At 48.5% G+C, this 27,059-nt stretch overlaps 2 protein-coding genes and 1 long non-coding RNA gene across 6 annotated transcripts in view; 1 reads left to right on the top strand and 2 right to left on the bottom strand.

Annotated features, from left to right (window-relative positions):
* LOC306805146 overlaps positions 1 to 27,059 on the bottom strand; it is a 408,612-nt gene that overhangs the window by 126,240 nt on the left and 255,313 nt on the right. The window lies entirely within an intron of this gene.
* On the top strand, positions 1,397 to 15,853 carry LOC306805122 (neutral ceramidase-like). Its single transcript, XM_079312516.1, has 20 exons — positions 1,397 to 1,537; positions 2,962 to 3,047; positions 3,421 to 3,570; positions 4,046 to 4,222; positions 4,550 to 4,677; positions 5,069 to 5,146; positions 5,590 to 5,710; positions 6,275 to 6,400; positions 6,659 to 6,745; positions 8,207 to 8,311; positions 8,407 to 8,488; positions 8,928 to 9,043; positions 9,993 to 10,087; positions 10,912 to 10,951; positions 11,717 to 11,812; positions 12,286 to 12,381; positions 12,942 to 13,085; positions 13,832 to 13,891; positions 14,436 to 14,524; positions 15,351 to 15,853. The coding sequence occupies exons 1-20, from the start codon at positions 1,531 to 1,533 to the stop codon at positions 15,538 to 15,540; spliced, it is 2,073 nt and encodes a 690-aa protein (XP_079168642.1). The 5' UTR covers positions 1,397 to 1,530; the 3' UTR covers positions 15,541 to 15,853.
* Positions 20,342 to 27,059, bottom strand: part of A1CF (APOBEC1 complementation factor) — a 28,533-nt gene continuing 21,815 nt past the window's right edge. For all 4 annotated transcript variants that reach the window (XM_079312520.1, XM_079312522.1, XM_079312523.1 and 1 more), the window contains 3 exons: positions 25,067 to 25,203; positions 24,128 to 24,261; positions 20,342 to 21,785 (listed from right to left, as the gene is read on the bottom strand). In XM_079312520.1, coding sequence (XP_079168646.1) covers positions 21,634 to 21,785; positions 24,128 to 24,261; positions 25,067 to 25,203 — 423 coding nt within the window. In that variant the 3' untranslated portion in view covers positions 20,342 to 21,633. The remainder of the gene's footprint in view (positions 21,786 to 24,127; positions 24,262 to 25,066; positions 25,204 to 27,059) is intronic.

Raw genomic sequence — 27,059 nt, 5'->3', positions numbered from 1 at the left:
ACTTTTTCTAAGTAGAAATGCATTAATAAAAAGTATTTTACACTTAAAGTGCAATCATGTTTCCAAGTTCTTTTAGAAGAGCCCGGAAACACTGAGCACTGAACTTCCATGAGAATCAGGAGTCACATCCAGATGGGAGCCAGCCACCATTCCACAAGCTGGGTAAACGGCGATGAGGCAGAGGAGGAAAAAAATCCTGTTCCCAAATTCCTGGAGCAGCAGAGCTGAGCAGGGCAGTCCCGGATAGGATATTTTGGGAAAGGGAGATGCTGTCTGAAGCTTACCACAAACACACAGGGAAAAACCTCCTGTCACCTCCTCGTGGGATTAAAATTATTGATTGGTTTCTCCTTATCTTGTGCCACTTGACTCACAGGGTTACTCAGCAGGAACTTTTCCAGCTGAGCTCTCCAGCTTGGAGCAGGTCTGGAGCTGGGAGCTGCTGGGACGGGCAAGGGAGCTCAGGTGAGCCTGCTGGAGATTCCTCTGGCATCCCATAGGGGCTGTGCTTGTGTCCTCCAGTGGTTTTGGGGCAGTTCAGTCAGGGGGAGGATGAGAAGTGAGAGTGTGTGTGATGCTGATGTGTTTCAGGCTGGTGCTGGGACAGCTCATGGTGCCTGGCAGCCAAGAGGGTAAAGAGGGCAGGAAGGAAACGTGAGATTTGTTGTCACCAAAATATTTGCTCTGTGAAATTCAGCCCTGACCATGAGAGCTGTAGCAGGAGAAGCTGATAAGGGAGGTCACCTGGAGCAAGTCTAAGTGACCACTTGGCTCTCTGCTGATGTTGAACCTTCTCAAGACCATAAGTGCTCAGTCCAGCAGTTGTTTCCTGCAGGGTCATTGTTTATAGGGCACAATCCCTGGAATATGAAGAGCAGCCTGGAGGCAGAGAGGGCAAATGTTACTGCCAGGGAAATCAGATGCTCTGCATCATTCTTCCCTTTCCAATCACAGAATAATCACAGACCCACAGCCTGGTGTGGGTTGGGAGGGACCTTGAAGCTGAGATACCTAAACTGGTGTTTATTATGGTGACAGAATTATCTTCTGACGCCCTCTGAGCCTCAGCATCTCCTTCAGCCACTCAGAGAACACAGGACCTGGTGGAATACTGTGGGGTTTATTCCCAGATCTCTTCAGAAGGGTGAGCAAAGTGTCTTGGGAAACACAGGGTGGGGAATTTGGGTGCTCTCCCTGTCCTGCCAGGCCTGGTGTCAGGGAGGGATTGCTGCCAGCAGGAGATAACACTTCTGCTGTCTTAAGCTGAAGAATAAATCTCCCTCTGTCTCTGACACTGGGGTGGGGGACACAGGCAGCTCCCTGAGGGTGGGATGTGAGCTCTGGGTGGAATGTGCCCCTCACTGGGATGTCCCACGGCTCCTTTCTGCCCCCAGAGTGGCCCCACCATGAGTGGAAAGAGGTCCAGGTGCTCCTTCTCCCGGCTGGAGCTGATCCTGATCGTCTGCCTGGTGCTGATGATCGCCCTGACCGTGGTGCTCCTGCTCCTGCACTTCCTCGGCAAAAACACCAATGGCAAGTGCAGCTCTGCCAGCCCTCTGCTCCAGGGGTGCCCAGGGCAGGGTTTGAATCAAAGGGGGGCAGGTGGAGCTGTCCAGGCCCTACTGAGCTGTCACCACCCCTGCCTGTGGCTCTTCCACCCAACCACAGCAGCAGGAGCAGGGGCAGCACAGCAGCAGCTCTCTGGGTGTGAATGCTCAGCCCTGAGCTTGGCTGCAGGGATCCATCCATCCTTCCATCCTCCCTTCCCTCCCTCTGCCTCCTCAGGACTCCCAATCCAAGGATTTGATCAAGGGGTTTTACAACCCCATCAGAGCCCACTGATGCCTCCAGCCCCATCCCCAGGCACAAGGGTATCAGGAGCTGGACTCAACACCTCATCAGTGGGACCTTCCAGCTTCTAGATTTTGGTCTCAAATTGGATGCAGTTCAGATTTGGGACTCAAAACTTGGTGTTTTTAGGCAGCAACATGTCAGAGTTTTTCACAGGTGTTTCTCCTCTGTGCCAGAGCTCTTGAGGGAGGAGGAGAAGAAGGAGGGGTTCTAAGAGGGTGACCCAGTTGGCTGGTGTAATTTTAAATGACAGAAATGGCATCAGTCTGTGGCCAGTGTGAGTGTTTCCCTTCTCCTCTGTTTCAAGGGACAGCCCAGGAAAGGCCAGGCTGGGAAGATGGAGCATCCCCTGATCCCAAAGCCCTGCCTGGGGAGGGCTATGGGAACAGAGCAAACACACAGAAATATTTCAAATCTTCCCACAATGTTATCTCAGCCTCCAGTGATCTGTGGCTCTGGGATTTCCTGAGGGGCAGATGACCTTTCTGATTGATGATGATTTGATAGCCCTCAATGGCTTTTCTTCCATGGGCTTGTCCATCCTGGAAGGATTTCTGCACCTTCCTGGTGGCTGGGCTGAGATCCACAAGTTCTCCTTTGGGATAACTTTTCCTTCACCATTTGTCTGGAAATCACTGCTCAGAACTGCTTTTCCCTTCTCTGATCTTCAGAGATTTTTTTGTGGGGGAGGACCAGGGCACCAGCACTGGACACAGGATGTGTTGGATGTGCCCTTCTCTCTTCCCTAGTCCTTTCCCAGTAGCTCCTGACACACCATCCCTTTTTTCTTACCACTGCTGAGCTGAATTTCCTGTGTGATCCATCACTTGGATCTGGTTCCTGTGTGGTCCTGGTGGGCTTGGAGGGTTTAGCTGGGAATGCTGTGCTGGTTCCCCCTCACTGTGCATCCCCACCCATCTGACAGAGCCCAGTGCCCCTCTGGAGAGCTCCCTGGTGGTTCTTCATGCCTGCTCCCCCTTTGCCACCTTCACAGCCCCAGCACACTGGCAAGGAAATCCACTCAGAGCACTCAGACAGGGCTCTTGGGCCTCTTTTGTCCCCGATTCTGCTCGCTGTGTGTCCACTGATCTGCATTTGCTGTTCTTACAGAATCCAACAACATAGCAGAAGAGGCCAAGTACTTGGTGGGTGTTGGCAGAGCTGACTGCACAGGGCCTGTGGCACAAGTTCCTCTGGTGAGTGGGAGAATTCCTCATGGGGTTGGTGAAATGCTGATTTTTCATCCTTTGTGGGTTTTTGCACAATTTCTGCTTTAGAGCCTCTGCCTTGCCAAACATGTGCCACCTTCCAACACAAGCTGAGATTTCTCTGGGGTTTGGAGCAAGGTGGGCTGGTGGGAGGTGTCCCTGCCCATGGCAGGGGGTTGGAAGGAGATGGAATTTAGGGCTCATTCCAATCCCAGCCATTCCATGACTGCTGGAATGGCGGGGCAGGACAGAACCGTGGAGTCACTGAAGGAACCCTCTGAGCCTCAGGCAAACCCACCCAGGAAGATGCACTCAGGGGAGCAGATGGCTCAGCAGTGAGGGTGGAGCTCCTCTCTTGCAGATGGGATATGCCAACCCCGAGCAGGTGGGCAGGGGGCTCCTGTCACGCCTCTACAGCCGCGCCTTCATCGTGGCCGACCCCGAGAGCTCCAAACGCGTCGTGTTCGTCAGCGCCGACATCGGGATGGTGTCCCAGAGACTGAGGCTGGAGGTGGGGGCTGCAGGAGGGGCTGGTGGCTGCATTCCTGTGGGATTTCCTCGGGGTGATGCTGGGGCTCTGCTGGAGAAGAGCTTTGGGCCCCTCAGCAAGTGAGGCTGCCCTTTGCTCACTCTTCTCTTAGTTGAAAAGTTACCAGGAGTTCACTGGAATCACAAGAACATTGTCATGGTGCCTCTAAGGGAGTGGAGGAGGGAGGGAGGTGCCGGAGAGCTGGGATTCACTTCAGGTTGGATATAAATGTCTTTCACCAGATATTCCTATTTACAGGAATATATATATATATATATATATATATATATATCCTTGAGGCTCTTTCCAAGCCAACAGCTACAACCTCCCTGCTGTGCTGTGCAGAAGAAGAGTGATGATGGGGGGTGGATGGCTGGGTTTTTGCAAGGGCTGGGCACAGACCCCTGTAGCCTTTGGGCATCAGAAGGGGTGTTTAGGAGCCCCTGTCTGCCCTCAGGTGCTGCAGCAGCTGCAGAGCAAGTATGGAGATCTGTACAGGCAGGACAACGTCATCCTCAGCGGCACCCACACACACTCTGGCCCTGGAGGGTACTTCCAGTACACCCTGCTCTGGATCACCAGCAAGGGGCTCAACAGGCCAGCCCTCAACTCCATTGTCAATGGCATTGTGAAGGTCAGTGCCACCCTGTGTCAGTGTGCTCAGCTCTGTCTGTGGTTTTTGGGCTGGCAGCTCCGCCTGGAACGCACTCTGGGGTGGGATTGTGCTTGCCAGTCAACAAGAGAAGCAGGAGATTTGAATCCTTTCTTCAGAGGCAGCTGCTGGTAGTTTGGAAATGTTGTCATAGTTTTCTAGAATCTTAGATGAGTTCAGAAAAAATCCCGAACAAAGAAGAAACCCCAAATTCCAAGAAAGGGTTGGGGATGGACAGGAAGGGAAAGAGTTTTTCCAGGTGACCTCCCATGTGCCTCTCAAACTGATAATCCCTGTCTTGCTTTGCAGAGCATAGATATTGCCCATGAGAACATGAAGAGAGGAAGGCTCTTCATAAACAGAGGCACAGTAGAAAACAGCCAAATCAACAGGAGCCCCTTCTCCTACCTCAGGAACCCAGAGACCGAGCGGAGCAGGTAAAACCTCCCCAGGGAGGAGAAAAAATTAACTGCTGGAAAAGGGCTTGAAAGTTGTACTTGCCCTCTCCAAGCATGAGGGATTGGTCAAGGATGTAACCTTGTGCTTTCTTTAACAAATAAAGAGTCAGAGGGCATTAAAGTGCTGACCTTGGTGCACAAATCTGAGTTATCTCCATTCCTGGAGGAGCAGAGCCTGAGGACAGTGACAGCCACAGCTCTTCCCTCACCTTCCCACCTGGTTTCAGATGTTTCTCCAAGGCTTTGCTGCGTGCTGGTAGCACCTGGAATGACCTTTTTACATCTTTGTTCAGTGTAGTGGGGATTTAACTTGCCAGAGCAAACCACAGCCCTGATTCTGATGGGGTTTCCCTGCCTTGTTCCCACCCAGGTATTCATCCAACACGGATAAAGAAATGGTGGTGCTGAAGATGGTAGATGAGGATGGACACGAGCTTGGCCTTTTCAGGTACTGACCCCCAGAGCAGCAGGTTTTTCTCCATACCCTCATTATTTTTTGTAAGAATGAAGGTGTTCCATTTTTCCCCCCTTTTACATCCCCTTTTTACATTTTTAGACTCCTCCTTGTTTCTTTGAGTATAAAATTCGCTGCAGAATAGAATTCTCTGGGTTACTGCAAGAGTCAGCTCAGGTCTGAAGGAGCTCTTGGTGGCCCTGATAAGGGCAGTGACAAATTCTTGTGGCCTAAAGACCTGGATTGTGTCAGCCATGAGCCCCCTGGTTAGGAAGGGAGAGGATGGGAATCCTGCTAACCCATCCCTCAGCACCACGAGTTTCTGTGTGTGCTCTCCCAGAGAAAATTCCCATAAATACATGAGATTGAACAGCTCAGTTGCTGCTGCATGGAGTGAGCAGAACATTCTCTGTGTGTGCCTTGTGACCCCTCCCCAGCTGGTTTGCTGTGCACCCTGTGAGCATGAACAACTCCAACCACCTGGTGAACAGTGACAACGTGGGCTACGCCTCCTACCTGTTTGAGCAGGAGAAGAACAAGGGGATGCTCCCTGGAGAGGTGGGAGTGCCCAAAGGAAAGGGTGAAACAGGGCTGGGACAGGCAGGGGGTGAGTGGGACAGCAGGGCAGACACAGGAACACAAGGACTCAGGTGAATGCTTGGACTTATTTCCTTTTTCCTCTAGAGGAGGGAAATTGGAAGGTGTGTTCTTGGCTTTCCAAAATAATAATCAGTGGCAGTTATTCAGACTTGAGGAATAACTCACATTTATTTATTTTAATCAAAATCTGTCGGGGTTGTGGTTGCCCCATCCCTGGAAGTGTTTAAGCCTTGAGCAACCTGGGAAATGTCCCAAAAGTTCTCAGTCCTGGAAGGAAAAAATTCCTGTGCCAAGGTGCTCCACTGACACATAAACATCTGATCAGAAGCTGGGGACACTCTGGGGAGAGCTGAGGTGGAGGAGGGAGCACTGTCTGCACACCAGGGGGGTGTGAACTCTCCCCAAAATGTCACTGTGTGCATCCCAGTGACTTGGGAAATACACCAGATTTTATTGCTGTGGGAGGGCTGCACGTGGGCTTTGCTTTCCCTGCAATGTTCCCGTGTTCCTCTGGCCTTGCAGGGCTCTTTTGTGGCTGCCTTTGCCTCGTCCAACCTGGGGGACGTGTCCCCCAACACGCGGGGTCCCTTCTGCGCCAACACGGGCGAGTCCTGCGACAACCCCCAGAGCAGCTGCCCCGTCGGAGGGGTGAGTGGGACCCTGGCCCTTCTGCAGGGCCACTGTGCAGGGCAGGGCACCAAGATAAAATACCACCTCCTTTTGGACCTCCCTGGATGCCACTTCCAGGGCTTAAGTGCGCTTTGTCCCAGTTTTCCAGTCATTTGCCCCAAATTTGGTGACCCCGTGCCTGGTTTCGATGTGGCCTGCAAGAATCCCTCTGTTCCCACAGTCTGGCAGTGCCTGATGCTCTGATAGTCACTGATCACCCAATAAATTTCCCAACAGGCAGCCATGTGCATGGCCAAGGGGCCTGGGAATGACATGTTTGAGAGCACCAGGATTATAGGGCAAAATCTCTACTTGAAAGCAAAGGTAAGGGACACTCTGCTTTCTGAGTGGGTGTGAGTGCTGCTGCGACAGGAATTCTTGCTCATTGAAGCAGCTTGATGAGCCTTGTGCATCCTTTCCCTCTGGATATTCCATATTCTATCTCCTATATTCCATATTCCATATTCTATCTATCTTGTGCCTGTTGTAGTGAATGTTTGCAGATTCAAATTACTCTAAAGTTCCTTGGTTTTGTTTTTAATGGTTAAATGAGTTCTGCAACCAGCCTCTGGTGGTGTCTACTGGAATCAAGAGGACCTCAGAGCCTGGGATCTGTTAGGCTTAGGACAGTGTAGGAAATGTTAATGGCAGTGAAAAATTTCCTCAGGTGTAACACATCTGATCAGAAACCTGAATTTAGACTGGACAACACATTCTTTTATTTAGATACATCACTGCAGGTGTTGCCATTTGAAAATGTTGGTCTGGGGTTTTGATCTCAATATTCCTCACTGGGATATGATGAGGATTCACCCTTTTATCCTCTCCTCCTCCCTCCCTCATCTCAAAGGCATCATGATGGGAAAACTCCTCCTGGAAGAGCTCAGAGACACCATCACACACTATTTGTGTGCCAATTTGGCATCACATTCCCAAACTGACAGAAATGTGAGGTAAAATGTGTGGCTTAAACCCCCACAGAGGATGCTCCCCTTGCTCTGATTGGCCCTCAGGGCTCCCCTTTGTCATCTGTGGGCTCTAAAGCCACCCTGGGTTGAACTTGCTGTGTGATGTGAGAGCAGTGAGTGCAAGGAGAGCTTGTAGGAACTGGAGGAAGAGCAGGAGGCTTGGTGGTGGCTTTTCCTTGAGACACTGTTTCAAAGGCTGTGTCCTGAAGTCACTCCAGGCTGATTGTGCCTCTGTCCCCAGCCAAGGGTCCTGTTTGGCATCAAACACAGGGGAAAACACTGCTGCTGTCTTTAACACCTCAGACTCCTGCCCTTCAAAGGCTCAGTTCCCCCAGTTCCTTCCAGGAATGTCATTAAACCTGGATAACATCTGCCACCCTTGCCATGTACCAACCTGAAAACCATTCCCTGGAGGGCTGAGTGTGTGTAGTAAATACCTTCAGCTCTCAGGGGTGCAGTAAATACATGGTAAGGGCTCAGCACTTTGAGGCAGTGAGCAGAGCAAAGCTCTTCTTTCCCAAAGAAAACATTTTTTCTGCTTGGTCTAAGGTGTGAGAGGTCCCAAGAGGTGGCAACCAGGAGAAGGAAGCTGCCATCCTGCTGAAACAGGGGCATGTTTCAGCTGTAAAAGAAAAGTGTCCTTGCTCCCTGAGACAGGGAGAGCTTGCTGGGCTTGGGGCATGCAGGGTGACAGAAACAAAGGGGCTGGGGAAATACAGATTTCTGGTAGAAGCTCCAGGAAGATGGGATGAGGGCAGAGCTGGGCTCCTGACCACTTGTCCCTCAAGGATTTTTTCCCACCTTGTGTGTCCCTTAGGAGCTGTATGAAAAAGCCTCCCAGGAGGTGACAGGACCCCTGAGCTCAGCCCACCAGTGGGTGAACATGAGTGATGTGTCCGTGGAGCTGAACGCCACCCACACGGTGAGAGAGGAGCACACACCCTGTTCCTGCAGCATCTGCACACTCAGGAACATGCATTTCCCTCTTCTTCCTTCTCTTCTCCCCTCCTGATTTAGGTTAAAACCTGTAAACCAGCCCTGGGGCACAGCTTTGCTGCAGGGACTATTGATGGAGTGGGGGCTTTCAACTTCACCCAAGGTAATTTGGGGACAGGTGCCAACAGGGAGGGCATGGGGCATCTCCCAGACAGACTGGAACCCCCGGAGTCACCTCACAGCATCACAGGGAGGGTTTTAGGAAGGTGGAGGAAACCCCCTCTGTTTGTTTGTGTCCATTTGGGAAAATGATATGGCCATGCCCTGGAGGGAGGAGAACAAGGGGATGGGATGGGGAACAGGGAGAAGAAAGAAGGGTTTGGGAAAGAAGAAATAGGCTTTGGGACTCTCCTGCTCATTTGTTCTCAGTACCTGAAGGCTGCCAGGATGGGGCTGAGCTGGGCTGAAGGTCAGCTCTTCAAACCACCCCAGGAAGGGAGGTGGTCAGAGCCCACTGAGGAATGGAGTGCCTGCAGGGAGAGCCTGCCTGAGAGCAGCTGGGGCAGCTCAGGAACACTGCTGAAAGATGTTTCCCCCTCAAGGCTCAGTAGAAGGGGACCCATTTTGGGATCAAATCCGGGACCAGCTGCTGGGAGAGCCGTCAAATGAAACCAAAGCCTGCCACAAACCCAAGCCCATCCTCTTCAGCACGGGAGAGGTGAGGACACACCCGAGTGGGAGTGCAGGGATGGCTGGGCTGGGAGCACAGACCCCAATCCCTCATGGGGGCTGCAGGCAGTGCCTGCAGGAACAAGGAGCTGCTGCTCCATTGATCCCAGCACATCCCCTTTCTTTGCCCTTTCTGAGCTCTCCCAAATTCTGCTTTACAGCTCCTCTTGGAAATCTTCTCCCACCTGATTGTTCCCTTGGCACTGAGACAAACACAGTGCAGAGGGATCATGTCCAGGGTTCTTTAGAGCCTTAGATGAGGCCATCTGGACAAGGAAATCCATTGTTATTCCTTTCACCAGCCTCCCTAAAAGCTTCCCTGCTGTCACTTTGTGTTCAATCAGCTCCTCACCTCAGCTCTCCTCAAAAGAGGCCTCAGCTCCTCCCAGCCTCCTCCTCCATGCAGGGTGGTGTTACTGAGAGTAAATTACACTTTATTCTTACAGTTTTAGCACAGTTTGGGGATGCTCTGGCAGGCCTCCTGCTTCTCATGTGCTTCACGAGATTTTGTCACTCATGTTTTGCCCCCAGCAAATTGTTCCTCAGAAAAAAAACTCTCTTTTGGCTTGCTGGAATGGAATTTTTTTTTTTTCTCATTTTCAATCCCAATTCTGCCCTTTTTCCAGGCAGGTGAGGGGTTCCTGGGTGCTACCCTGATCTTCTTTGTCCACTTTTCCTAAAGCTGCCTCTCTGGCAACAACCTCATTTAAGGCTTTTTTTTGCCTTACCCATGGTATTTACCTGTGTCTTATGTGACTCTTATTGTCAGACATCATACAAGGGTAAAACACTCTCATGTGTTTGAGAAATAAATTAACTTCAATTTACAAACAAATTCACAGAACAAATTTATCTGCCTGGTTGATGAAGGAAAACACCTCAGCTGTTTTTTATCTACTAAACCAGAGTATTTATCTGCACTTTTCCCTCCCCCTCAGATGACTTGGCCCCACCCCTGGCACCCTGACATCGTGGATGTGCAGATTGCTGCCATCGGGTCCCTGGCAATCCTTGCTGTTCCCGGGGAGTTCACGTGTGTATTCCTTGGTTCTTGCTCTATTTATTGCTTCCAGATTCCACTCAAACCTCCTGCAACTGTTATGTCTCAGGTAGAAAGGGGGGTAGGCTCAAAATTGTCCCCAAAATCACCCTGAGATTGATTCAGATGCACACAGGCTTCCTGAATAATTTTGATTGTAACAAAATGCACTTTCAAGGAAACCAGAGGAATTTGTTAACTTTGATGCTGTTTTTGGCACCACAAATGCCATAATTATGAATTGCACTGACTGCTGGTGGTGCAGAGATGCAAATTTAAATAGGATAATGATTTATCTTCACTGCCTTTATTTCTACCCTGCCGTGGGGTGCCTCCAGCCCCTCCCTGGCTGTGGTGAGGGGTGTGAAATGTTTTGAGGTGTTTTGGTTGAACTTGTGCATTGAAGCTTTAAGGGATGTTGGGCAGTGCTGGAGCTGCTCTGGGAATTTCTGGTGGGTGCTGCAAGTCCAGCCAGCAATTCCTGCTTGAGATCCCTGCTCTCCACAACTCCAGGGAACAGGGACAGGACAAGGGGAAACGGCCTCAAGCTGTGCCAGGGGAGGCTCAGGTTGGACATTGGGAGGAATTTCTGCATGGAAAGGGTGCTCAGGCCTTGGCAGGGGCTGCCCAGGGAGGTTTGGAGTGCCCATCCCTGGAGGTGTCCAAGGAAGGGCTGCAGGTGGCACTCAGTGCTCTGGGCTGGGGACAAGGTGGGCACTGGGCACAGCTTGGGCTCCATGGGCTGGGAGGGATTCTCCAGCCTCAGGGATGCTGGATTCTGTGGTTCTGGATCCTGACTCTGTCCCTCCATGCCCTAGGACCATGGCTGGACGCAGGCTGAGGGAAGCTGTCAAAAGTGTGAGTTGCTGAGGTTTCCCCAGAGTACAGCACATCTGGAACTTCTCTTTTCCCTCCTGTTTTCCCCTCCTCTCCTCCCAGCTGGGCTCATGGGGTTCATGTCCCACAGATGTTTCCTTCTCCCATTTTCCTCAGGCAGATTTTCCATCTGCTTCCTGACTGGCAGGAGAAATTAATATCCTCCCCAAAACTGATCAGGTTTCAAGCCATTAGGGCAATTCCACAGGGATCCAGGCACAGCTGATGCTCTGGGATGGAGGGGTTCAGCTCCTTAATTCCTACCAGGATTTTGCAATATGAGAACAACTAAAATTAAAAAAAAAAAAGTACCTTTTCCATTTGATTGACACATCCTGGCTGCAGCCTAAATAAAATCCCAGTCCCAGATGCTGTCTCCACAATTCCCTGGGCCTTTCTCACACTTGTATCCCTGATTTTTTTGGAGTACACAGACACCAGCTTCCAAAAAAACCCCTAGATGTAGTGGAATGTGAGGTCATTTGTCCTCTTTTTCTTTGGGGGGTGAATATGAGACCTTGAAAATGGAAAATTGCACTCGTAGGTTTGCATTCCTGAGCTTCCAGCCTCTTTCCCACCATAACTTTGTATTCTGTCCTGGATAACAATAATAATAATAATTCCAACTACCATTATAGTAACAATACTAATATAATAATAATAATAACAAGAACTACAAAAATAACAATAGTATAGATGGTGCATTAAGGGGTTGTTTCAAGGGAAGGGTTTTATTTCCTTCCTTAGGAATTTGATTCCCATGGAACACGAGGGATGAACGCTGTGATTGCAGGTCTGTGCAATGTCTACACCCACTACATCACCACCTATGAGGAATACCAGGTAAATGTCAAAAAGTGGGGATTGAATATCTGAATTCACCTTTTGGCTCCAGGGGCTAATAATTCATGTGAAATGATGTGTTGTTTAGAGATATTTGCCACAAAAACAGGCAGGGAGAACTGGGAGGGAAGGTAGGAAGAACTGGGGTTGGAAGAATCCCACCCCAAAAAATTGGAGGGGGAGGAAAGTTGCATCATAAGGCTTTAAGAGAGGGTAAAACCTGTGCTAAGTGGAAGAGCAAAGAGGGTAAAACCTGTGCTAAGTGGAAGAGCAAACAGGCCCTCCCTGCTTGCAGCAGGTTGGAGAATGAGGAGTAACCTGAAATTGCAGCAGAAATACTCTGGTGAGTTGTTGGGGCTGTCTCCTTATCAGAAAGGGAGTAAATAACCCCAGTGCTGATCTCAGGCTGGGTGGGATGTACAAAGCACTCAGGAGCCCTCCCAACCCTCCTCTCCCAAATTTTTCCTCTCCAGGTCCAACGATATGAGGCTGCCTCCACTATTTATGGGCCACACACACTTTCTGCTTATATCCAGCTGTACAGGGACCTGGCCAAGGCTATTGCTCTGGTAAGCAGCATTTCCTACACGCCACAGGCTGCTGGGGACATCTAAACCCTGTGCAGTGGTGGTGGCTGTTCCTCACTGAGGCCACCTGACTGCTGTCTCTCTTCAGAATCCACCTTGAAAAACACTACATGGTATGAAAATAATTCCTGTAATGGGGCTCCGGCACCACTTGAGAAATTCTGGGGGTTTGGCAGCTCTAAGTGTAGGAAATCACTTTCAGCACAGCCTGAAGTTGCTGCTTTCCTACCAAAAGGGAAAAAAATCTGTTGTATTTTTGGTGTGGCTGGAGATGCCCATTGTCACTGTGACCATTTGAATGTGGGCAGGAATATCCTGGGGTATTCTGGGGCTGGATTTAGGAGACCCCAGCAACAGGGCAGCAGGTGTCCTGCAGGGATTGCCCCTGCAGGCAGAGCACAGATGGAGATCCTCTGCTTCGGTTTCACACTTGATTATTCCTCCAGTCTGTGCCAGCAGAGGGTGGGAGGCAGTGCTGTGGTCCCTCAGGGAATTCTGGCTGCCCGTGTGGATGTTTAAGGAGCACATTTTCCCTCTCTCAGAATGCCACTGAGGAGCTGCCCCGTGGCCCAGAGCCCCCACTTTTCAACGTGAGCTCCCTGCTGCCCGCTCTCGCCGTGGAGAGCGCGCCGGCCAACAAAAACTTTGGGGATGTGCTGGAAGAAGTGAGACAGGAGTATCGAGAGGTGAGAGCTTCTGGCAGTCCCTAAAACCTGCCTGAGAAATTGCCTCTAAGCTCTCCCACCTCACTCCACAAGTCTGTGAGTTGTGGTGCTCTCACACCACACAGGTCTCATCTCTCTGGTTGAGCAGGCAGGGACTGAGCATTTCCATGCCTATGTCACTGTATGGGAATAAAATGGGTGAACAAAGGGAAAATAAAAGCCCTTCATTCAGCACAAAGCAGATTTCCCCTTCTGCTCCAAAACAAAATAGCAGCTGATGAAGTAGGCAAATATTGTACAGCAATATTTTATGAGCAGCAATTAGGTCACCTTTGATGCTTCTGCTGTGGAATGGAAATGAAATCAAAATATCAGAAATGGCTCTGTTTTCAATGCTCAGCATTTAGATAAGATGTTCAGAGCAAGGACTTTCACCTCATTGCTGTCTCCTTATCCCTGCAGTAAGGCAGGGAGGCATTCTGAAGAATCTCCCTTATTTCCTCCCATTTTTATGTCCAGGGCTGGAGTTTATCCAGCAAGCAGGACAAGTGGAATGGCAAGGCCCAGAGCAGCAGTTCAAAGCACAAATTGTCCCCTGCAGTTGCAACAAGTGAAATTATAAATAATTTAAAACCAGAGCAACAACGAACCAAACACAATAAAAAAACACAAACCCAACCCACCCCCTAAATGCATCAAATGGCCTCTTCAAAGGATGTTTTAATGTGCTGCTCAGCCTTTAATACAAATCTCAATTTCCCCCCCAGGGAGAAGTTGCTAAAGTGACTTTTGTGGGTGGAAACCCCAGGAACTCTGCAGAGAATGCAGTAAGTGTGGTAGAATGATGCTGGAACTGGGGTGTTTGGGATTAATGGACATTTGGGTAGGATTTTTTCTTTGCTGGGAGACCAGAGAAAGATATTTGCTTTGGGAATTCACACCACCAGAAAGTTTTTGGGGCAAATAAGTGAATTTGGGCTGTTTGTGATCTCTTTATATTATTGAAGTTGATCCTTTCTGAATTAGACCAGGTTGGTATCCAGGGCAAATCTGGTCTGTAATTTCCATCCTACCACCCTGCTGCTTTATTGTAACAAAACAAAGGAAATTAAAAAAGCACTTAATTAATTCCATCACTCACCTTGCAAGGACATTGTCACTGCCCATTCTCTTCCTACAGAGAAGTTCTTTGCATCATTTATCAGCTCAAAATTGTGCTTTGGCAGTAAAATACAGCACTTTTGCCAGTAATCCCCACATTTGCCAGTAAAGCATGAGGAAGCACAGTCCCTATCCAGTTTAAAATGCCACAGAAGGTGGGGGTGTGCCTATGACTTCAGTGCCTGCCTACATTTGGTGGTTTTATTCCAGACTGAGCACAATTTCCTGACTGTGGAGAAGTACTCCAACATTTCCAGCAGCTGGCGTGTGGTGCTGAATGATGCCTCCTGGGACACCAGGTGGGTGCCCTGAGCCATTTCCCTGTCCCACAGAATCCAGGGAGTCATTCCAGTCTAACCTGAAGGGCTTCATTCCAGAGCTCCCAACCCCAGGCTAGTCTTGGCCCTGCAGGTGATGCTCTTCAGGGGAGGATCAACTCATATTTTGGAGGAGTTAATTTGGCAAAACTGGTGTTCCCCTTGGCTCCAGAATCTGGAATGGAGGTTTATAAATTTGGGAAAGGCAGGAATTACAGAAAGTTTGTGGCCTAGCTTGCTCCTAGCCTGCATCCATCCATCTGGCACACTATGGGATGAATAAGATGCCAAAGAGAAAGCAGGAGGGACTCACACAGAAAACTGGCCAGATGTGCTGTGCAGCATAAACAGCAATTTTTAAAAGTGTGGAAGAAAGAAAAGTTAAGAGTGAAGATGTCAGCCTTCAGGAAAAATACCCACAAAGCAGCAAGGCTGGTGACACCTTTCAGAGCTGTAGGTGAATCTTCATCAGCTTCCCAAGAAGGGATCCCTCAAAGCCAGTTGAGAAATCCATCGTGTCCAGATGAAGTGTGGGATTTTGAGGCTGAGCATTCTCTGTGGAGTTTTGGGGTTGAGCAGAAAGGCTTTTGCACAAAGAGTCTGTAAAAGGAAATGGGTTTTTGATGTGGAAATGGGTGCCAGAAGTCCTGAGCTCAATAATTATAGACTTTGTGATTTAAGTGAATATTCACCTTCTTGGTTTAACTCTGCCCTAGCACGGGGAGGACTTAAAATAACCCCTCATTGTTGTGAGATCCGGTGGAGCATGGGTTTGCTTGCTGACTGCAGTTTTGGGGCTGTTCTCCAGGTTCTACTGGAGCAGAGGGTCCCGTGGGCAGAGCAACGTGACCCTGGAGTGGCACATCCCGGCAGGCACGGAGCCGGGCGTGTACCGCCTGCGCTACTTCGGCCACTACAAGAAGAGAGTGCTCCTCCTGGGCTCTGTCACCGTGCCCTTCCAGGGCTCCTCCTCAGCCTTCCACATCACAGCTCCCTAGGCTGTGCCATCCCTAAAGGAGTGGGCAGCAGGTTTGGTGTCTGGGATGTGCAGGGGTTGGACTTGGATGGTTCTCGTGGGTGCCCTCCGGCTCTGATCCCACGATGTTCTGGGAGGGGGTTTTGTGGCTCTGGATGTCACTTGAGTGCTGCTGATCATCCTTTGATGTGCAAAGTTTGACTTCCTGGGAAGTTCTGGCTTTTCCTTGCAGTTGAGTCCTTTCATGTGTCCTCAGTCAAGTGTTTCCTGTCTTGGCCAGGCTTGGTTTTGACTGATTCTTATTGTAATAATGATATAAATAATTCTTTAGTCATCAATCCTGTGCCTCTTGATGGTGAATAGGCTCTCCCAGAGGGAATTAGCTGGAAATCAGTAAGGACTGAATTTATGAGTTAAAGCTGTGGTGAGGCAGCTCTGAACAGCCCCCAGCCTGTTTTTTTGGAGCATCAGGAAGGACCCAATGCCAGCAGGCTCTGGCTGGGTGAAGGGCTACCCAGAGCCACCCAGCTGGGTCACCAGGAAGGTTTGTGCTCCCTCCCCACCCCACACAAGAGTTCATCCAAGCACAGAACGAAGATATCACTGCAGGATACAAGGACAGTGACCAAACCTGTTGGCTGAAAGGATTTTACCCCAGGAATGAAGAGGATCTTCCCAGGAAGGTTTCAGAGCTACCTGGGCAAAGCCATGACCACCTTGACCCAGTGCTGGTCACAAGTGTCTCCTGAGCTGCCTCCCACCAGCACTGCCCTGGTTGCCATAAGTGGGGACAGCTCCACAGTCCCTAAATCCCTTCTGCCCTCTGTAAGAGGCAGGACCAGGGGTCACAGGGAGAAGAAAACACATTTTGGGTTTGGATTTAGGATCCTTGTAGGGCCTGACAGCCAAATAACCGTAAATGTTTAATAATGTGTACCAGTTTTGTATGCAATCTCCTTAATTCTTCAGAGAATCATCAATCAGATAATTTTGCCTCTCTTTAAAATCAGTAGGAGAGGATGAATTATTCATTTCCAGCCAGCTGCAATCAGTCTCAGAGATCCTCATCCGGAGGAGCTCAAAGCAGTCACGATATTGAGTCAGGAAAAAGAGAGAGCTTTGAAAGAACATCACGGGGAATCAAATCCCTGGAGATGCTCCTGGTGTCCTCTCCTACAAACTCTCCCAGCCACCCCATTTACAGTGGGTTTTTTTTCAGTAGGACATGTTTAGGACGTGTAGGATGTGTTTAAGCAAGCCAAGCTGAATTGCACAATAAAAGATTTATCCTCTAAACCACTAACATCTGACCCCAAAAAAGAGTTTTTAGGAAGCATGGGAGAGGAAGTGTTGAAAGCCAGAACTAAGATACCTGGAGAGTCCCTCGTGCTCAGGTCCCCTTGTGAAACACCTCGTGTTTATTTGGCTATCACCAGTGGGCAGGATTTTGAAGTTTTGGGGATTTTCATCCTATTTTTTGTGTAGAAAATTCTCTGGGAGAGAAGCCCTTGGTTTTATTTGCTCTGGAGCAGCATCATGGCTGTTGGCAGGCAGTGACCAGCCGCCTTTCCCTGCTTCCTTGCGCGCTTGTTTTGGGATGCTGTGCCTGGATCCAGCAGCCACTAGGTGCCAGTGCTGTTTTGCACGAGAACAAGCTCGAGCCAAAGCCTAGAAAAAGAGAATTTTTCAGGAATTTGGGCACCTTGCCAGCTTTTAAATATAGCTCTCAGTACTCCTCACAGTTGCTCTGTCCCTCTCCTGGGCTGCTGTCCCTCGACGTGGAGCCATTTGTGCCCTGCTACGTGCTCAGGAGAAGGGCAGAATTCCACCTTGGTTTTATTTTTGTTGGTGTGGGATATAAACTGCCAGGAACCTGGGAAACTAGTGTCCACAAGCTCAGCTCCTGTGCTTGGCCACGACCTCCCTGCTGCACATCCTGTCCCTTCCCAATTTACCAGCACTAAGAGATGCTAATTTGGGATCTGAGCCCAGGCACTGGGAGAGAGGGGAGAATCCTCTGCTGTCTCGGCTTTGGTGCAGGATTTGGGATTTGTTGGGTCATGTGGTTGTCTGGGGCTTTTTCCAACATGCCACCCTGTGGCTCCACAACTTGGATATACACAAGGTGGGGCTGGGGATCAAGGAATGTAACTCTTCCAATGTTTATTCCTTGAGCAATCCCAAATCTGGGATCCTGTGGATAGCTGGAGCCAGGCCATGACGAGTCTCTGGGCATGGAGAGGAGTTTGAGGTGTCCAGGGAGAGAGCAGCCCACCCCAAGCATCCCCAAAGGACTGGGGTTGTCTAACCCCCCACCAGCACTTAAAAAAGGACAGCTGAGAACTGGAATTTTATCCAAGACTGAGATTTTGGGGGACACAACAAAGAAGAAGAAAGGAACATCTATCCCATCAGAGAACCACGAGGGCCAGGCTGATCCCCAGCCAGTGACCAGCAGGGACTGGTGATCCTTGATGGGATGTCACCTTCAAAGGTCATTTGGTTTGGGGTTTTGTTTGTTTTTTTGCCCCCAAAAATGGGGGAATCCAGGTAGGTACGTGATGGAGCAATGAGATGAGATGGTCCCTGGGAGATTTAGCTGGGAAAAGGGAGCCATGCAAGCTCCAAGGTAAAGCAGATCCCTTTGAAAATCACATTATTCCCTGGATTCGGGGTGGGTTCTGTGGGACATGAGAGTTCCCCTGTGGGATGTTCCAGGGTCTGGCCAGCTCCAAACACAGAGTTGTGTCACCCTCAGAGATGTTTTATTCTCGCTCTGCATCTCAGATGAGAGTCCCTGTGCTGTATAGACCTCCAGGAAAGTGGTGGCTGGAAGAAGGGAGATGGAAAATGTAGTTTTTGTATCCCCTGCCTTGCCAGCAGCCAAAGATGAAGCCATCTGCTGATTTTTCTGGGCATTGATCTCATCACTTAACCTCAGACTGGTCCTAGACTTGTTGGTTGAGGGTGGATATGGTTTTTGGCTTTGTCTTGCTCTCCACTGGGAACCCACATCTTTACAGATGGGAAATAATGTTTTCTTGAAGTTGGGCTGTGGGTTTGAGATTCCTTGGAAAACCATCCTTGCTTTCCAAAACTGACCAGCCAGCTGCTGCTGAGCAAAGAGGGGATCTCAATTGTGCCAGGGGGAAATGTTACAGCACAACAGCAAATTCTCCACTGCCCTGGTTTCAGAGGAAACAAAAGCAGGACATTGGGAAAAGCTAATGAGGGAAAATAATAGAGCTGGCAGAGCTGCTGGAGCCTGGAATACAGCTGACCTCTTTGGAAGAACAATGTCAAGCTATTTTGGCAAAATCTCTTCTGGGGTGGCAGGGAGGCCTTGGCTTGTGTTATAACAGCAGAGCTTCCCCAATTTCTTGGGCTCGGGGTCTCCCTGAAAAGGTGAAACCCAGAACCCCTCATCCCAGGAATTGCTGTTTCTCAGTCATTTAACTATGATTAACAGGGTCCTCCAAGGAGTAGGGTCTCATCTTAAAATAGATTTACCTGTCAGTGACCTGACAACAGGCTCTTTTCAAGGTGGGACCAGTCCCTCACAGCCCTAAATCATGGATTTCCAAATTTATCCCTTATTTTTGCATGATGTTGTCTCACTATCCATACAATGCCCAAAAAGTCTCCACAGGGATCAGGTAAGGAACAATTACCATTGTGATAAATTCACAGCAAACCCAGTTCCTGTAGCACTGACAGCTAAATACTTACTGACCAAAGAGGTGCTGGGAAAAGAGGCCAAGAACCCCTTGATGTTTCACTTAGAGGTTCAGAAGTACAAAACTGCTGATTTTCTGCTGTGTGTGCTGGGTGAGGGTCACCAGAGTGCACATGGCAAACCCTCCTGAACAGCTTGTGCTCCTGCCAGTGTGAGCTGGGATCGATGGCTCCAGAGCAAAGTGTGCTCCTGTTTACCACACATGTAGGAAAGGACTGACGCTTGTGTTTAAAAAGTTTTAATGATATTTCAAAGTCCAGTGAATGTCCTCGAATTACTCTAAAATCACAGAGTTGCTTCACAGAATTTAGCCCTGGTTTCTACTTTGTAATGGATGATTGAGATGCCATTTCCCCCCTTTATTCCCTTTAAACATAGATGATTGTCCTCCAGTAAATGGAAATTCTGATTTTTCGCTACACTTCACAGTGTTAAAACTCTATACAAACCTTGTACTACTCGTACAAAAATAAGTGCTTCATGCACACATTTTTAATACTGCTTCTTGCCCTTTGCTTTGACATCTTTCTGAACTTATATAAATAGCTGAAAAAGCAGACTAAACTTACTGAACATGGAAAGTGAGAAACACTTCCTGCCAACGGCTTGAGAGACTCTCCTGGCTATGTTCCTCGTTGGCAAACACCACTTAAAGACAGACACAGAAGAGAAAAAAAAAAAAGCCACGAAATCCGTAACACTCTTGGTTATTTGGCCCTGTGTGACCAGGTTTGTCCTTTGCTGTGGAGCCAGACATGCCCAGCAGCAGCCACAGAGGGTTTGTAATACCTTTAGGGTCACCCTAATGAGCTACTTTATAAATAGGAGGACCTCAGACTGTACAGCTCATGGGGTTTGTTCCATTCTGGGGGAAACTGAGTCAGAAGAGGAAAGGAATCCTTGGTTCCTGCAGTCACCACCTTGTCACAGACCCCTGTGCTTTGCACAGCTTGGGGGATGCACAGGAAAAGCTCCCCTTGGAATGGTTTCTACTCGGCCACACAACAGCACCTAAACCAGGTGAAAAATCTGGGACCAGATCTGCTGTTCATCAACCTAGTTGTGAATTCTTCCTCCCACAAGGGTGTTGTTGGTCCTAGACTGAATTAATTCAGTTTTCTTAGTGTGCATCACTGCTCAGGATTTATGATACAGGATTAAAGTGTCTGCTGTGGTTATCCAGCACTGGATTCCTTCTATATCTCCATAGCATCACTACTCCTGCCTTGATCCCATGGCAAAAATCAGTGGATAATGCCCCTGCTGTACCCCAGAGGATGGTCCCAGCATCCCCCAAGGGTTCAAACACAACACCAGCTCTGGTGTACTCCAAAATAAGAGGTGCCTTTACTGTTGGTGTGAGCCCTCTTCCACTACATTAATTTTTGCTGGAATCAGAGCAGCCTTAATACAGTGTGTAAAGGCAGGCAGGGCTCTTTCCAGCCTGGGAAAAAGTTCTTTGGATATAATTTTATTCCTGTCGAGGTGCCTGCTATTACTAGGCCATGGCTGTGAGCTATCATGCTCTAATTAAGTTGAGAATTGGCCTTAATGAATAGCACTTTTCTGTTCCTCAGGCTTAAAAGTTTCCCTATTTTTCAGTGAGTGTGCCATTTGATGGGAAGCACACAGAAATACACCAGTATTTGCTGATTTTTGGATCTGGCTGTGAGGGAGCAAAGTAAGAGGGAAAATTCTGCTGAATTCTTCTGCCCTGCTTTAAAAATAAAATTAGCACAGAAACCTGTTAAAAATTAGCTGGGGGCTAATTTTGGGCTGGGCAAAAATGTGAAGGATAAATTATTTTTTGCCTTGGCAAAGAAGAATTTCAAAGGGCCTTGAGATGCCCTGTGCTGGTGGCATGGGGGGGATCAAGGGCAGAGAGAGGCAAACCCATGTGGCCAAGGGGTGCCTCTCCTCTGCCTGGCCTGGAAAACTTTGGGATGGATGCAGGAGAATTCCTGGTGCACGGAGGGGCTTTCTGGGCCACCCCATCCTTCCCCAGTCCCGGTCACGAGAGCCACGGGACCAAGTGTTTTCAGCACAGGTTGTTGCTTGTAAACACACACACAATAGGTGTATAAATATATGTACATATAAGAATATATATATACACCTGAGAACCTCTCATTTCCTGGGCTGAGCTTTTGCTTTCTAGTATGAAAATCCAATTTTGCACGTTTTTTAAAAATTTCTCCTTCCCCCCTCCCCGACCCCGCCTTAACATCCCTTTACAAAACTAAAGACCTACAAGACTGAAACTCCAACTGAAATGAACCTTAGGCCACAGATTAGCTTAAAATAATGAGGGTGTTGAATTACCAGACTGAGATTGTTTTTCTTTTCCTCTCTGCCTGTGCTGGGTTTGAGGGAATTTGGTTAAAAGGCTCCGTAGCCGTCGCTCCGTGCGGCGACAGCGAAGGCAGGATAGGCTTCATAGGTGGCATATGTGGCCAAATCTTGTCCCATTGTCACTGCTTGCTTCAGCTGAGTGGCTGTGACAGTGGCAGCTGCATTAGCAATGGTGTACCCTGAAGGAGAAAAAGAAGGAAAACCCGTGGGTTAATGAAAATCCATTCAAAACTCACCATTCTCTCACTACTCGACACAGTAGGTTTTGATGGGATAACTTTCAGTGGGGACTACTTGGGCAGCAGTGAGTTTGTTAGTGGGAATAATATAAATAAATTAAAAGATTAATAGGAAAATGAAAGCATTTCCTCACCCATATTTTGTTAAGCACAGTGCTGGAAAAACACCTCTCTCCGTTGAATAGTTTTTCCTCAGGTTTTGATTATTTCTGAGCTAATGATACTCTGGACAATTTCCTCCCCCCACCCATATGGCATGAGGAGGGCAAGGAAACAGCCTAAAATAGGGAAAATTTGGGCAGGATTCTTGGAGAAAATAGAGCTCTGATCCCTTCATAGCCAAAATACAGACAGTTAGGACAGCCATGGTAGGGAAACTCTCTCAATGCAGGGAGAAAACATTTAGGAGATAGGATTACTTTTCTGTTTTTTCCCATCGGTTTCTAATGGAAAATGTGGTTTCAACACTTCCAAATTTTCCATGGGAAGATGTAAGCATTGCTCTTTGAGAATGAATCACTGGGAAAACAGCATCATTTGGGGCTGGTTTTCTGAAGGCAAGGCACAGCAGCTTGTCAACCAGACCACAGTGTTTTGTTGTAAAAGAATCAGGAGTTAAGACAAAGCCTGAGTCTGGAAAGAGCAGCTGGGGTATCCATCCAATCTGCTGGACCAGGCTCTGCTGCCAAAATCTCCCAGGATCTTCTCTGACCAGATGGGCAATGGGATCAACTCAAGGTCAGCCAGAGCCAAGGTCCTCTTGGTGGGGGAATGGGAATATTGGGTGACAGGGAGCACAGCATGTCTCACTGGAGGTGTCACTTTGGGAAAAAACATGAGGAATTCCTTACAATTTGAATATTATGACTCTCCAGAGTATCTTCTCTGCACCAGCAAAGCCAGGTGCAACATCTCAAGCAGGAATTGAGAAACCTGGGACTTAAGGCACATCTGCTGCCATCAGGAGAGAAATGAACTGCGAGCTGGGCATGGCCTGAGCTGAGCTTTAGCAAGCCCTGACCCAAGCAGCAACTTCAATGCATGTCCATTTGCCAAGCTCCCAAGACAAATAAATAAGGGTGGATGAAAGAAGAGGAGAGATGCTAATTAAGCAGTAAGTGGGGGCTGGATTCAATAAAGAGCCCATTTGGTTTCCACGCTGCGGAAGCTGCACAAGCCCAGACAAATTGATTTTTCTGTGGCTTTTGTGGACTCCTGTGGCAGGAAGCCGGATAGATGTTTTCGTGGTTTTTTTTTTTTTTTTTTTTTTAATCTATCCTTGAGACACTCCAAACAACTCAGTAGTACTGACTAATGCATTCCTCATGTGCAGCTTGGCACGTGGTGCTGCCTCTCCATCAGAAGTACTGTCATGCTGGAGAGCACAGCAAATGTAATTCCTGTGTTTTCCACAATTTCCCAAGCTGTTTTGGGCAGCTGCAAGAGTTGTTGAGTATGAATTCTCAAACTGGGAGAAAAAAAAACTTCCATGGGGGTGTGAGAGCTGGGATGGGATCCAAACTTTCATGGCTGCGTCATTTCTTTGGCAAATGAAATCCTAAGTGCTGGTTCACAAGGAGCTGGGGGCGCTGAATTCATCAGCCACGTGTCCTTGCAGGGAGGATGGTCTCCTCTATCCTGGTGACATCAGGGAGGGGACTCATCCCAGATGTGGCACTGGGGATGCCAGCTTTGCATGCTGCATTGCTTTTCTTGGGCTCCCAGTTGAAGGAGGCATTCACAAACTGGGAGGAGTGGAGGGACGTGGATGTTGGGATTCTCTGCCCTTGGACACTGCTCCAACTCCCCTGGACATGGTCCCAGCTGTGGCATTGACCTGAGGGGTTGGGGTTGGAGCAGATCCCCCCACCCCAGTGCCCCCAGCTTGAGTTGCTCTGGGGTATGGACACAGAAATTTGGGCAGTCCTGGGATGGAGATAAAATCCTTTATAGGCAATAAACTGGCACAGGGTGCCCAGAGAAGCTGGATCCCTGCAAGTGTCCATGGCCAGGTTGGCTGGAGCTTGGAGCAGCCTGGGATAGTGGAAGGTGTCCATGCTCATGGAAGGAGGCAGAATGATGTGACCTTTAGGGTCCCTTCCAACCCACAGCAGTCTGGAATTCTCTGATAAAGATGCCAGACAAGCAACATGAGCCACTGTGGGGGAGCACAAACAGGCGAGTCCTCTGCAGCCAAAACCTGCTTCATTCTCCACACCCACAAGGAACCAGCAGGAAAAATGCCATTCCAGGAGCCCTTTGCTGCACAGAAATGGCCATACCTGGAAAAGCTGGTGCTGCAGGAGGCACCTCTGCCCCCTCCACGGGGATGCCCAGGGTCTGCAGGGTGTATTCAGCTGCGTAGGCCTTGGCCTCGTCGATGTAGGCGCTGAGCTTGGGCGGTGTGAAGGGGTGTCTGTGAGGACAGCACAGAGTTAGCTGGGCTTGCTTTCCCCAGGGCTCTCCTGCCAGATGCTGGGATCCACTTAGAGCTGGCACCATCCCACAGAGCAAATGGAAGCACTGCTTCCCTGTGCTGGTGCATTAACAGAGCTGCTCTCCTCCGAGTGGGCGGGTCCCTGGCCGGGGTTATCGACCCTGGCTCTCATGCTGGACGCGGTGTCCTTGCAGAGTTTGTTGTGCTTTTTTCATTAAAAACAAACAAAACAACACCAAAAAAAACCCAACCACCCCCCCCCTCCCCCCCCCCCCCCCCCAAAAAAAAAAGACAAAAACCGTGCTGCACCTTTCCTTACAATACCCAGTCTGGGTTTTTCTTTACAATACACCGCAAACAGTGGTTTAGGTCAGAAATGTTTAGAATCATATTTGGAGCTGAAATATCAGCACGCTCCTTCAAACTCCTTTCATTTCCCCACAAAAGCTATAGTTTGATTTCTTTTTGTACCAAAAAAAAAAAGCAGCCTGATTAGGTCTGGCTTTCTGTAATGTTTGCACCAGCAGAGAGAGCACCAAGCATGGCAGACAGCAGTTAATTGTATTTTGTGGATGTTTTTCTCCCAGTATTTTTTAAAAAAAGTATTTATATATATAATTATATAAAAATATATGACACATAAATATGCATTTAATAACTATTCTAAAATGCGTTTAATACTTATTTTTAAGAATAAAATGAAACTGAGACCTGTGTGCTTGGGACTGCTGTTAGGTGAAATACAAATTAAAAAATAAAGCCTATCCTTCCACTAATGACATACATGGTGGGGTTCTGGCTGGCAAGGGCAGGGATGGTGATTTTGTAGAGGAAGAGCTGCCTTTGATCCTGGCCAATTGCAGAGTGGAGCTGGTACACAGGCTGTCCCCAGTTGTTTTTCTGGCAGATTTCTTCTAAGATCTAGAAGGAAAAAACAAAAAAACCTGCATTTGTGCTGGGGTTAATTGCTGTGCAGAATACTCCTCACCTAGCCCTAGTCACTGTGCTGAGCATCTGCCTTCCCTCAAAGAGTTTTAAGGGAGTACTAGCAGATTCCTCAAAGCTTAACAAAAAACCCAAAATAAATGGCAAGATAGAGCACTGTACCCACATTGAAGTGTAAGAGTCATCTAAATGCTTTATTCTTTAAAATCTGTTTAATTCCTGAAATTATTCCCTCTTTAGTTGGGCATCTGAGTCCTTTTGCTGATCAGATTATTTCAGAGTGGTTTTCTTTGAACTCTCCTCAGAACCTCTGTCTCACAGACTTCTGTTTCAGAGGACTAAAGACACTTGGGTTGCATTCATCCTCTCTGCTCTGCTGCCTCCCTGGCTTAGTGGGTTACAGAGCACGAGAAGTCCAAATAGGCTTCTTTTTAAAAAGAAAAAAGGTTGTGTTTCCATCCAATTAATTGCAAGGGCTTCAGCAGGCAGTTGCAGCTTTTGAAATGCTGAACCATGTTGCCCTCTGCCTTGGCACAGCTGGTCCCCTGGTAATTGGGAATTGCTGTCCAGAGACACTCCTGCTTTGGCTTGGGATTTGAGGGTTTTTAACCCACTGGCTGTGTTCTGTCCCAGCTGGCTTTGGTCCCTTTCCATTAAACCAGGTTGCTCTGACCTGGCCTTGAGCATTTCCAGGGATGGGGCAGCCACAGATTCCCTGAAAAACCTGTGCCAGAGCCTCACCCCCATCACAGCTGAGAATTCCCTCCCAGTATCCCATCTCTCCCTGCCCCCTGGCAGTGGGAAGCCATTCCCTATGTCCTGTCACTCCAGGCCCTTGTAAAGTCTCTCTCCATCTTTCTTGCAGCCCCTTCAGGCACCGGAAGGCCAGAATTAGGTCACCCTGAAGTTTTGCTGTGGTTACCTCATTTACAGCTTACATTTGAATGGATTTAAAATTAAAAAGTGAAATTTAAACATCACTGCTGCTTTAATTTTGCCACCACAGCTCCAGCTGAAGTTTAGCATCTTCCAGTGTAAAATGCTTCATGACATAGTTCAGGTTTCAGTTTCAATAGTTCATTTTTTCACTGTGGCTATACTTGTTCCCTGCTGTCCCAACTCCTTTATATGTCAGTTTTATAAAAATTAATTTCACTTGCCCTAAGGCCCTGCAGAACCATTCCAGGGGTTTCACACCTCTAGTGGGAGGTGCCCCTATGGCATGAGTTGGTCCCTTCCAACCCAAACCATTTATTGATTCTGTGATGTCCTGATAAAATAGAGTGTGGGGACCTTTTCAGGAGGGGAAAAATCCCACTGGCCAGTTTTCTGGGAGAAAACAAGGATGTTTTCATAAACTTTGGCAAACTGGAGGCTGTGGCAATTGAAGTGTTAAAAGGCAAAGACATGCTTCAAAATTCAGGGTGAAGTTGGTTTCTCATGTTGCTCTGCCCTATATAAAGGGAGAAGAGTTTCTGTCAGAGCTGGACATTCAGAAACTCAGGGAATTTATTCTGGATTTCTCCTCAGCCCTTACTCATCCATCTGCATCAAAATCCACAAAAAAAAAAAAAAAAAAAAAAAGCAAAAAACCCCAACAAATCAAAAGCCCTCTTGAATTGGCAGAGTTTATGTGCTAGGCTGTGTTATGTCAACACTTCTTTTGCCATCAATGATTTGAAAATGCACATTATTTTTCTGTACATGTGCACTGTTCCAATGGATTTGTAGAGAGTTTTTATGGCTTGACAGAAGGCTCACACATCTGTATGCAAACTTAGAGATCAGGAATGCTGACTTAGAAATGCCATGGAATAGGACAGATATTGTTG

Source organism: Erithacus rubecula (genome assembly GCF_903797595.1).
Source record: "Erithacus rubecula genome assembly, chromosome: 9".
In the NCBI taxonomy this organism is placed as follows: Eukaryota; Metazoa; Chordata; class Aves; order Passeriformes; family Muscicapidae; genus Erithacus; species Erithacus rubecula.
This window is presented reverse-complemented; position numbering and strand designations above follow the sequence as displayed.